The sequence below is a fragment of the Gopherus flavomarginatus genome, chromosome 13, assembly GCF_025201925.1.
Source record: "Gopherus flavomarginatus isolate rGopFla2 chromosome 13, rGopFla2.mat.asm, whole genome shotgun sequence".
Taxonomy (NCBI): domain Eukaryota; kingdom Metazoa; phylum Chordata; order Testudines; family Testudinidae; genus Gopherus; species Gopherus flavomarginatus.
In genome coordinates, this window is record NC_066629.1 from 1710606 (window position 1) to 1722854 (window position 12249).

A 12249-nucleotide genomic window follows, 5' to 3' on the forward strand; every position below is an offset into this window, starting at 1 on the left:
GAGCAGCTCTGTGTAGCTCAAAAGCTTGTCTCTCCACCACCAGCAGTTGGTCTAATACAATACAGTTACCCTGAGACCCAATACAGCTACAACCCTGCATACACCTTAAGAGTAAGCAGTTGCACCGTGTAGCAATGCGGCGCCTCCTGCTGGTCTCTTTTGGGAATTAGCTCTCCAGCCATTGGAGCACCCTCTGTAGTTCTGTATCCCGCTGCCCGGACACGGTGCCCTGTTATCTGGGGCGCTTCCCCCTGGCAATAACCCCTCAGTCTTCGGATCTCCCCTCCCCGGGGAACCCCCACCCACTATCCCCTCTTGCCTCAGTATACAGCTACTGCCAGTCATTGTCTAGCCCCCACGCCCTGGGGCAGACTGCAGTATCAGCCACTCAGCACTGGCAAGGTTGGGTTTGGACCTGCTGCCTTGGCCTACCCCTGGGCTGCCCTCTGCAACCCCCAGGACCTGTTGGCCTTATGCTAGGCTGCAGCCTGGGGCTTTCCAGGCTGGAGCTCCCCACCTCCTCAGCCTTTCCCCAGTCCTGTTCCACTCAGGTACCCTGTCTCAAGCTCCCCACAGCCAGGCCCTTCTCCCTCTACAAACAGACAGAGACTGCTGAGCTCCTGGCTCATTACCTCTTATATAGGGCCAGCTGAGGCCTGATTGGCAAATGGCCCAGCTGCAGCTGCTTCCAGCCTAGTAGCCACTTTCCCTGCCACAGCCCTCTCCCAGGGCTGTTTGAAGCCCTTCAGAGCACGAGCAGGGTGACCACTCTACTACACACAGAAACAGGAAAAAGAGGATCATTTCTCTGAAATACTACCTCCTCTTTGCATGAAATGGTACAGTCCAACCGTTTGTCAATGGCTACAGTGAATAGTTTTCAAAGAAAGTTAATACTGACATGATGCATAATAAAACTATTTTCTCATCTCTTTTAAAGCAGAGGCTAAATTTGTTAGTCTCGCTCTCATCCCTACGTACATCAGGATCCTGTGAACAGCAGCAAAGTAGGTAGTTAAAAATCAAAGCCACTGACATTATGTACTTCCCTCCTCACCCTTTTCACCCCTGCCCATGATGTTCGAAATTCTTTGTATCAACTCAATCTAAAATCAGCTAATTTTGCTTTCTAGGTTACCAGGGTGGGAGGTTTGGAGCAGAGGCCTCCCAGTAACAGACTGCTAGTCAAACTCAGTTGCAAAAAAGGCAGATAAGGCTGCTATTTGGAATCAGAAATGATCAGGATGGTCTGTGAGGCAGTTAAAACCAGCTAAGTTCCTCTTCGGATGTTTTTAAAAAGCGATGAATAAATGGAGTGCAGTACGTTTTTTGCAGTTTGGACCAGAGGCACATGTTCATGTCAGCTACCAGGCAGAAGGGGCTGCCATTACCTATCCTCTGAGAAGCATCTGCCAGGTTGCAGCAAGTTAGCCCAAAAGGCTGGAGACCAGTAGGAAGACTCCCACATTCATATACTTTAACCCTGCAGGCTGGCAAAGCAGATGGAACTACTAACATGGCAAGATGCACCAGGGCGACTATACTCAGTGACATTTACCATCGTTTCTAACACAGGGATAGACCTTACGTTGCCAAGTTGGGTGCATAGGCACCACTAGTTTGTGGAGGCCCATGTTCGTCTTTCTGAATTAGATTATATGGAAGTTATTGGGTAGATGTTGGATGCATCCAGCGTCAAGGTCCGAGCACCAAATGCAGTAGTACTCACCAGCAGATACATTTTGTTGCATCACAGTGACAGCCTGCGGTACAGCCTCACTTCTGCTTCCTGTAGCCACACTGCCTGTTTCCACATCGGCCGTGGCAGGAACGCTTTTAAGAGAAGAGAGTTCAAGGTAATAACAGTCCCGCTGCTGCTGGCCTGTACCCAGAGAGCCACAGCAGTCAGAGGCTCCTTAGCAGTGCTAGGACTGGACACCAAATTGCATACATTGCCATGCCCCTCACCTCACTGTCACTCTAGCCCCAAAAAGAGATGCAAGTGATCATGTGACCCACTGAGCCATCTCCTGGGGTAGATGTTCATTCCCAATATTGGTGTTTCAGCACCATCACAATAACTTTCATCACTTCACCAGGTCAACTTCAAGCTTGAGACCTCTCCATGTCCCCATTACACATGCCAGCAACAGCCAGTCTCACTCACAGATCTCCGTGCATGAAACTAGAGTTTCTCCCAGATAAAGCTAATGCACAGCCCAGTTCAGCGGTAGAAGGGCTTTGTGGCACAGTCTGAAATTCTAAGTGTGAAGCACAATCAGCCATTCTCATCCCTGCAATGGAGGTTCTGAAACGGCTCAGTTTTTAAATAAGATTTGAGCCCAGCAGTTCAGAATTACAAACTCCCTTTGATGCCAAGCAGCGGATGCCCCCACCCTTCAGATCAGCTGAGGAGCCTGCATGGAGCTTGCATATATCTCAGAATATAGATTTTACACGAGTGTACCTGTAAAATAGATTTGAGGGAGAAGGCAGTCAGCCCTCATAGGGCTTTGGGGAAATGCAAGCTTAGAATGGCTCATTGGTTCTTACTGACTTAAGTCTTCGGCACATGCAAGCCTCGTCCACACTGACTCTCCCTCAAAAATCTTAGTGGAGAGCAGGAGCCTGAACAAGGTGTCACTACAGGAACCAGCAAGGAAGGGGAAGTTCCCACAAAGTTTAATGCATCTCTCCACCTCCCAAACGCCATTCCTTAGCTGTGTGCATGTCTTTCATTGGTTACCCATCACTGCTCGTGGAGAAAGCTGCATGGTACCAGTGTCATCAATATTTTTGCCTCTTTATCATCTCCCACTCATCTTCCATTCTGTCCCCCTTTCCCATTCTCTGGGGAGTGCTTAGTGTTCCAAACCCATCTTCTCCCCACTGGGTCAGCAGCCCTGTACACACAGAAGCCGACCACTCAGCTTCTTTTGCATCACACCACAGCTGGGATCATCTGCAGGGGGACTTTGCGATCCTAGCCAGTTTCTCTCTGGAACAGCCACATGCACGAGCAGAAGGGTTCAGAGAGTTACAAGCGTGTTTGATGCGCAGGAAGTACAGCTGCCCTGGAGCACTTCCTACTTCTGCCGCTATCTAAAGCGTTCAGGTGGGTGGCAGACAAACCATCCATCCAAAGTACGACTGGCCACAGCTAAATGCCCTCTGGTGCTGCTAGGCTAAGTGGCTTTTGCTTCAGAAAGCCACTGCAAACCCCCCAGTTCAGCTGTGTTTCATTCTGCATGTGCCAGGCAGCATCATGCCACATGGAAGTGGTCCCTAGTCAGAGCTAGTAACCCAAGTTGGAGGCAGAGAAAGGCACCTGGATCATACCCGACAGGCTTTTCTTGAATCCTTCGGCTGCTTTTATTGGCACCCACTCTGCATCTTCCATCTCCCCTCCAGTCTCCCCAGATTCAGACATTTCTGGGGTCTGTGCATGGGGTTTTGCAGTTGTCTGATGGCGAATCTTTGGCTACAGATGGAAATGAGATGGTTTGAGACCACCTAAGGAATGTGTCAGACTTGGGACTACTCCCGAGTCCTAGCAGCATATCACACCCAGCTTATCTGAACAGCCAGAGAACTGCAGGACCAGGGAGGTGCCAAGTCATCAGGTTGGCAGGAATTTTTAACCATTCAAAGCAGCAGCTGGTTTAGCTTGTTATCTTTAAACAGTTTGCAGAACTTTGCACTATCCCATGCTACACAACTACGGCAAGTGATCCTAAATCACCACATTATTCCTTCCAATAGCTAGTGGTTAGCATACTGGCAGGCCATAGGTTAGACTTGAGTTCTGGTTTCTTGTTCCCTGGCTCAGCAAATGCTGGCAGAGCTGCAGAGGAAGCAGCCTGCTTGAGTGGGTGGGGATAAGGCAAACTGTACCAACATACAAGGTGTGACAGCTTCTTTTAGACAGAAGAGGAGCAACACTGCCAACCGGTTCCCAAAGGATTTTAGTTCTTTGCTAAAGAGGAGGATGGGGGGAATCCTTGGCGCCTGCCTAGGGCAGATGATGCATCTACCCCAGTCTTCAGAACAAAGCAGCTCAATAAAGCAACTCAGGTGTAAGAGGGAAGTTTGAAAAATTTGTTAGCCAGTACCTTAATCCACACAGAGCCCTATCAGCCACAGAGAAGTGTGGCAATGAGCGCATGCAGTTGTTTACCTTGGGTGGAATATAATCAAAGGGAGAATCTGGGGACTAAGTGGGCATTTGCTGAATGTGTTGGAGCTTCTATCTGCTGGCAATTTGGTGGAGTATTAATTTCTGTTAGAAAAGAAGATGAATTTCATTGCATCATAAGTAGCCAAACCTAACAAACCCTACGACCAATAAGCCGCCAGGTGGCTGTGCGCACACCCTTCCCTACCTGTTTGAGGGACTCATTCTCCTGGAGAAGCTTGTGGTTCTTCTCACAAAGTTCCCTCATTTTCTCAAGCTCTTCATCCTGTTCACAAGAAAGAATGAAATCTGTAGGATATTTAGGGTCTGATAGGTAGAAACTGCTTCCAAAGTGCTGCCAACAGATTGTTCAAGTCAGGAGGAGATCTTGTGCAATGCCTAGGAGTGCTCTGCACCTCCACATCCACAGAGGTAGCCTCTCCACCATTCTCCAACAGGAGACTAGACCTTCAGTTTTGAGGTCAGGAGGAATACAAGCCACACTGTTAATTAAGTTCCTCTGTCCCACCAAACAGGCCAACAGTTTCCTCTTCTCATGTTACAATCTCCCAACTTTTAACACCTTCCTTGCCCTTTAGGGACAATCTCGGAGCTAGGCTAGGAAAGCTCTGCTTCAGTAGCTTGGCCAACTCTCTCTTTCCCTAGCAATTTGCAATACTAATCTACCTGGAACTCAAGCCACTCAAGTAGCAGTTGCTTGTTCTCGGTGAGAGAATCCTCCAGCTTCTCCTCTGCTGCTTCTTTCTGCTGCAGTTGGCTAAGCAGGTACCGAACCTACAGGCAAATTAACAGAGTGTAGGTGAAAAGGCTGCAGACAGTGACAAAACATGCTTTTAGGGGATAAACCCCTACGGCATGCCTGGCAGTCTTGACATTCTCATTAGGCCTGGAGGTTTGGGGGCAGGTGAAGAGATGGGGTGGTGAGCAATCTCTAGTAGGCAGACACGTTGTAGAGACAAGTAAGCTAGTTCTTTGCCATCCACAGCATGAGAGTAGTCTGGGCCCACTTGAAAACACCACCTTGTGTTCAGCTGCAGCAAGTTTGTGCCTTTGAATGGAGCTGAATAAAATGGGTCTGTTTTTACTTCAGCAAGACCATTTAGCACCACTAAAACGTTAGCAATGGAGGTCAGAAGACAGATGGGGGAGACGTCCTAGGGGGTAATTACATCAGGTCTCCTGCCAGGGAACAATGAAGCCTCATGAAAATAGGTTGGGTTTGTTTTTGTTTAAGACACATTGCAAATTGATTTTCATGTAACCCTTTTTCTCTTGGCTCTAGGATCATGCCCTTAAGTCTTCTTCATGGGCAGACCTCTAGGGACCTTTCTGCAGAGCAGCTCCAATGCATTTGTTTAACCCCAGGGAAGCCATGCAGTGGTAATCCTGGTGCTCCTCCACCCCTGCCTTTTACCTTTCCTGAGCTTGCTGATCCTGCATCACCAACTGACTTTGGAGCTCAGCCTCTCTCTCTGCCACCTGGTTTCGCTCTTCAAGCAACAGTTTCTGCATATCTGCACAGCTAGCTTTGCTCTGTGCCTGGCTGCTGTGAAGTTTGCTTTCCTCCACTTTGGAGGAAACCAGCTGGAAGACATCAGTGAGGCAACTACTGGGGAGAATGGGTGCCACTCTCCTCAGCCTAGGAGTGGGGCTGGATATCAGCAACAAGCGTGCTGGAGTCAAATTTAAAGCTAGACACCCTTGAAAGCCATTATCAGGTACAGTCCCCCACACTTTACTGTGGAAGCAGACAGAACAGGCAGCACTGACAACAGTTACTAGAATGACTTCATCATTGGCTATTACCTTTGTTTCTGCATTTTGGCATGTCACTGTCTCCCCCAGTCTTCAGATCTCTCCTGACCCCACCTACCTCATTTGTCTCCAGTCTTCTTGGACTTGACATCTACTTCTAACCTGCCTGCAGTTTGTAACTCTCTCCTTGATCCTCTACAAGTCTGGTTTCCTCCTCCTCCTCCTCCACTCCATTTATGCTTCCTTCATGAGTGACCTTTTCTTGGCTGGAGGGATATTTGGGGAAGGGGGTTGGAAGCATTGGGGGGGAAGGGGGGTATCTGGGGGCAGGGTAGAAGGTGGTGGGAGGCAGTAGGGGCCAGGGGGCATTTGGGGGCAGGAGTACAAGGGGGTGGAGGCACTTGGGGGGCCGGGGGGTGTTTGGGGGCAGGGGTTGGAAGCATTGGGATTCTGGGCGTGAGGGTAGAAGGGGGTGGGAGGCAGTAGGGGCCAGGGGGGATATTTGGGGTCAGAGGTAGAAGGGGTTGGGAGGCAATGGGGGCCCGGGGGTATTTGAGGGCAGGGGTAGAAGGGGTTGGGAGGCAATGGGGGCTCAGGAGTATTTGGGGAGGTAAAAGGGCGGTGGGAGGCATTGGGGGCTGGAGGGATATTTGGGGGCAGGGGTTGGAGGCATTGGGGGGCAGGGGTAAATGGCAGGTGGGGGTACTTGGGGGTCGGGGGTATTTGGGGAGGTAAAAGGGGGGTGGGAGGCATTGGGGGCCGGAGAGATATTTGGGGGCAGGGGTAAAAGGCAGGTGGGGGCACTTGGTGGTCGGGGGTATTTGGGGAGGTAAAAGGGGGGTGTGAGGCATTGGGGGCCGGAGGGATATTTGGGGGTAGGGGTTGGAGGCGTGGCGAGGCACTTGGAGGCCCGGAGGTATTTGGGGAGCTAAAAGGGGGGGTGGGAGGCATTGGGGACCAGAGGGATATTTGGGGGTGGGGGTAAAAGGCGGGTGGGAGTACTTGGGGATCAGGGGTGTTTGGGGAGGTAAAAGGGGGTGGGAGGCATTGGGGGCCAGAGGGATATTTGGGGGCAGGGGGTGGAGGCAATGGGGGGCAGGGGTAAAAGGCGGGTGGGGGCACTTGGGGGCCAGGGGTATTTGGGGAGGTAAAAGGGGGGTGGGAGGCATTGGGGGCCGGAGGGATATTTGGGGGTGGTTGGAGGCAGCTCAGGGTCCCCCCCCAGTTTACCCGCTCGCGCTCCAGGCCCCACCACGAGCTGCTCAGCACCCACCTCCCGAGCGCCTCGTGGCCACGTGACGCCCCTGGAACACCAGCCGCTCCCGACACAGCCAATGGGCAGCGGAGGCAGAGCCCTGACCAATCGGAGCGCGAGCGGAAAGCTCCGGCCCCTCCCCCACTGCAAACCCCGAGCAGCCGCGCCCGCTCTCACCCGCCTCCTCCCGCCCGTTACTCCGCCCCCAGCCTCGCGCCCTCCTCGTGGGGCGGTGCCAGGGGACCAGGGGGCGGAGCCCCAGCAGCCAGGGGGGGTGTCAGGCAGCCCTGGTCCCGCTGCTCTCCGGGCCCCTCCCACGGGGGGATCCCGCCTCTCCTCCTCCAGCCCGTCAGGAGCCGGCCTTGGTGGCTGCACATTGCACTGACGCTGCACCGGTGCCCCCCCCCGCCCCAAGAGGGGCCGGTAGCACTGGTAGAGCCCTGGGGTAGGCATGGGCTGAGCCTGCCCCTTCCCAGCAGTGGGAGATGGGCTGGGTTTCCACCCCGCCCTCAGCTGGCTTCACCATCCAGCTCCGGGCTGCCATGGTAGAGGTGGGGAAACTGAGGCAGGGAGGCGCGCTTTGCCCAAGGGCACCCAGCAGGCCAGCCACAGAGCTGAGCCCAGGGCTCCCGAGTCCTACAAGGACGCGGCTTTGGAATCAACGTGGGCACCTGGCCCGTCCGTCACCGGCACAAAGCGCGTGTGCTCGGCGCTGGGTGAATCCCTTGGGGTTTGATGGGGGCCAGGGTCCATTGCAAAGCTTGGCCTGAGCATGCGCAGTTCTGACAGCACAGCCTGCTGCCTGCTGTCACGCAGGGTGGGGGAGTCCGGCCCTGCACCCCTCTTCCTGGGACTCTCAGTGACTCTCAGCCAGCTGGTAGAACAGAAGGTTTATTGGACAACAGGAATGCAGGTTACAGCAGCGCTTGGAGGCACAACCAGGACCCCCCAATCAAGTCCTTCTGGGGGTTCAGGGTGTTCGGATCCCAGCTTAGGATTCCCTGAATTCCAACCACCCAGCCCAAAACCGAAACTAAAACTAACTCCCCTCCAGCCGGTCCCTTCCTTTGTCCCTCCTTTGTCTGGCTTCCCGGGCAAAAGGCGCTGACACCCCTCCCTCCCTACCTGGCTCAGGTTATAGACCTAGGTCCTGTCTCTCACCTAAAGTCCACCCCGGTTCTCCCATCCCCCATACAGACAGTCCCTACTCCATCACACCTGCCCCAGCCAGGCTCACCTGCATGAGCAGCTTCCTCCTGTCCTCTGGGGACCCAGCAGCCATGGGGCAGGGGCTGACCCGGAAGAGGTTTTTGCAGTCCCTGTTCTGCGCCCCAAGGAGCTCAACCCCTCTGCCACATTGCTAGGAACTCTAGAGCCGGGCTGTAGCATTGGGGGGGTCACAACAGCCCTCCATTATTCTCCACCCACAAGGAATTGAAGCCCAGGTGCTATTTCTATAGCCTAGTGCCCGTGTGGGACGGAGCTGCGGCTTCTCTAAAGAAGTCAAGTCAGAGCCATTTAATAGTTGTGCTGGGATTCCTGTGAGGCCTGGGCCTCTCCCTGCTTCCCCGTTTCCATTGGCCCGCTGGCTCCTCTATGGGTTGCTTCATTTTTTTCCAGACCTCTCTGCTGCTCCTTTAATCACTGGAGCAGGTACATACAAATCTGCCTAAGTACTCAGGGGCTAGTACACTGGAAAATGCCACCATTCAAAAGGGGTTACGCTTTTCCAAGGGGGTTTTACTGCTCCCACAGGGCCGGCTTTAGGCCAATTTGGCCGATTCCAGGGAATCGGGCCCCGCGCCTAAGAGGGCCCTGCGCCTTAGGCACCTTTTAAATTTTTTTTTCACTTACCCTGGTCCCCGGCTGCGGTCTGCTCCGGGGCCTTCCATGGTCCCGCTCCTTTGAGCGAAGCACCGGCGGGAGCGCGGCACGGCCCCGCTCTCCCAGCTAGAGCTCCAGCCGAGGCGGTGGGGCTTGCTGCGATCCGGCCGGGGCTCTGGCCGGGAGAGCAGGGCAGTGGAGCTTGCCGTGCTCTGGCCGGGGCTCCAGCCAGGAGAGCAGGGCAGCGGGACTTTGCCGCTCTCCGGCTGGGAGAGCGAGGCCGTGGGGCTTGCCACGCTCCGGCCGGAGTGCGGCAAGCCCCGCTCTCCCATCTGGAGCTCCAGCCAGATCGTGGCAAGCCCCGCGACCCCGGCTGGAGCTCTGGGTCCTTTAAATAGCCCCCAGAGCCCTGGGGCAATGAGGGGCTCCGGGGGCTATTTAAAGGGCCCGGGGCTCCAGCTGCCTCTGCCACCCTAGTCCTTTAAATAGCCGCCGGAGCCCCGCCTCCCCCATGCATTCCCCAGCGCTCCCACCGCTATTTAAAAGGTCCGGGGTGGGGTAGAAGGGGGTTTGGGGGCTATTTAAAGGGCTGGGGTTCCAGCTGCCTCTGCTGCACCCCCTGACCTGCCCACACCAGTCCAGCCCCCCCTGCCTGCAGCCAGTTCTGCACCCCTTGCCCACAGCCAACCCCTGCCAACCCCCTGTCCTGTCTCCTGCCACACACCCCTGCAGCCCTGCCCAAAGCCAGCCAGCCCCACACACACTGCTGCCCGCACCAGCCCTGCACACCCTGCCCAGCCTGCACCCCCTGCCCTATCTCCAGTCAACCCCTGCTGCACCCCACTGCCTGAAGCCAGCCAGTCCCGCACTCCTCTGTCTTCAGCCCTGCAAACCCCTGCTGCACCCCCATGCAGCCCTGCCTGAAGCTAGCCCGCCCCACACCCCCTGTCTCCAACCAGCCCCACACCCCTTGCCCTGCCTGCAGTCAGACCCTACCTCCAGTCAGCCCCTGCCCTGCCTCCAGCCAGCCCCATGTCCACTGCTGCCATGCAGTTTCCAGGGCAGTAACCCTGCACACCTGCTTCAATGAGGGGGGCAGGGAGCAGCTGGGACCAACACATGTGCACACCCCCAGGGAGTGGCGGGGACCCACACATGTGAAACGGCGGTCATTAATAGCCAATCAACAGCATATATGATGCAAGGTATATAATATATAATTTTATTATTCATATAGTTATGGAAAGTAAATAATACATGACAGAAATGAAAGGCTTTTTTTTCCACTTTTTTTTAAGTCATCCCTGCCAGGGCCCCACCGAAAATGTTCGAATTGGGCCCCGCAGTTCCTAAAGCCGGCCCTGTGCTCCCAAGCTCTCTGCTGCTACTTCCCTTCTGCTGGGGCCTCTCCCCACTATTCTTTTAAACTCCTCTTCCTTAGATACTCCCTGAGCATTGTTTCATTCTCTGCTTGATTTGGCTTCCTGCTTTCTCTTGCTCTGCCAGTCGTCTTCCCGGATGCCTGACTCTTCAATTTTTGTTTCTTCATTTTGTACATATTTTGATTAGCACAGTAACAAATGCAGACTTAAGTAGCCTACAATGTTATCCTAATAAAATAATACCAACGGGATCTTATAACGCCACGTTAATTGCAAATAAAACAGATGATTATTACATGCATACATTCACACAGGTTCTGCAATGATCAGTTATAGTTACCAGCCTTCAGTTGCTCGTGCCAAGTCACTGGCCAGGTGCCCTGGACGTGAGATTGGAGCCAAGCTGTTGTTAGATGCGCAGCTGATGCTCCTAGAGGGTGGTTGCAGAACCAGACTCAAAGATCACAGTCCTCTGGTCCTGTTCTTATAGGTCTTTGCCTCGATGTATGTCGATGGAAGTTGCTTCATCATGCTGAATTTGGGATTGGGATAACATTCCTCAGGTTGATCAGCAGATGGTACATTCATGATGGGCATAAGTTATCTTCCAGTCTTCTATCTCTCCTTGATGCGCTTCGGTGGGTTCTGGCCTGCTCGACGGGGGTCAGCCGGTTGTCTCTGCCCAGGGCCGGCTCTAGGTATTTTGCTGTCCCAAGTAAAAAAATGTTGGCTGCCCCCCCAGCCCTGAACTCCCTCCCTGCCCACCAGTGCCCCACCCACCCACACCCCCTGCTGCCCCAGCACTGGGCTTCCCCCTAAACGCGAGATCCGCTACCTGCACACGGCAACAGAGCCCTGGCCCAGCTGCGACTCTGTCCCCATGCGGGTGGAGCTGCTGGGTGGCGTGGAGCGGGAGTACTTCCAGGTGGCGGTGCGGCTGCGGGGTGGCGCGGAGAACACGGCCCCCTCCCTGGGCTTTGCGGTGCTGCTGGCGGCCAAGATGGATCAGTTCGTGCTCACCGCCCTCACCCACAACATGCTGGCAGCCGAGGACCTGGAGAGCCCCCCGGACCTGCTACTTTTCAGCCTCACAGTGCCCCGGCCCAGCCGTGGAGGGCAGGAAGGCGAGGATCTCCGGCTGCGGGGCTACCTGCTCAGCACCGATGAGCCCAGCCGGCCGCTGACCTCCTTCACACACTCCGGGAGCCCCTCTCGCTGCCGCCACAGCCCAGGCTCGGCTCCAGGGGACCCCGCTTCCCTCCCTTCCCGGCTCCTCACACACACCCTGGGCTGGGCCACCCAGAGGATTCAGGGGGCCTGGGGCAAAGCAATTTTGGGGGCCCCTTCCATAAAAAAAAGTTGCAATACTATAGTAACATGTATTTGGAAATGTAAAAATTAACTAGGGAAATACATTCAAAAATTAACTTATAATAATTTGAAAATACACCAAATACATTATTTAAAAACATTAAATGCTTTACTGGTATGTATACATTTGCAATTACATAATGGGCTGTTGCTGGGTGATGGTGATGGTTGGTGCCAATGGCCTGTCGCTGCTTGGGGGTAGTTGCTGTTACCCAAGGTTGGGTGGGGAGCTGGGCTCTGGGTTGGGGGGTGACCGGCTCAAAGGGGCTGGGCTCAGGGCCATGGGGGTGGTGGGGTTTGGGGGTGCCTGGTTCAGAGGGGCTGGGCTCAGAGCTGGTGGTCATGGGTGTGGGGGGGATGGGGTTGGGGGGGTGTCCAGCTCAGAGGGGCTGGGCTCGGAGCTGGGGGTTGGGGGGATGGGGATGGGGTCGGGGGGGTGCGTGGCTCAGAGGGGCTGGGCTCAGAGC

The 12249-nt window shown here is 54.6% G+C and overlaps 1 protein-coding gene across 1 annotated transcript; it reads right to left on the reverse strand.

The window, feature by feature from the left end:
- Window positions 1-1757: 1757 nt before the first annotated feature.
- Window positions 1758-7979, reverse strand: LOC127033522 (chromosome-associated kinesin KIF4-like). The gene is made up of 6 exons (XM_050921470.1): window positions 7877-7979; window positions 7181-7254; window positions 4862-4969; window positions 4383-4460; window positions 3329-3481; window positions 1758-1833 (listed from the first exon to the last, which is right to left on the reverse strand). The coding sequence occupies exons 1-6, from the start codon at window positions 7977-7979 to the stop codon at window positions 1777-1779; spliced, it is 573 nt and encodes a 190-aa protein (XP_050777427.1). The 3' UTR covers window positions 1758-1776.
- Between the last annotated feature and the right edge of the window lie 4270 nt (window positions 7980-12249).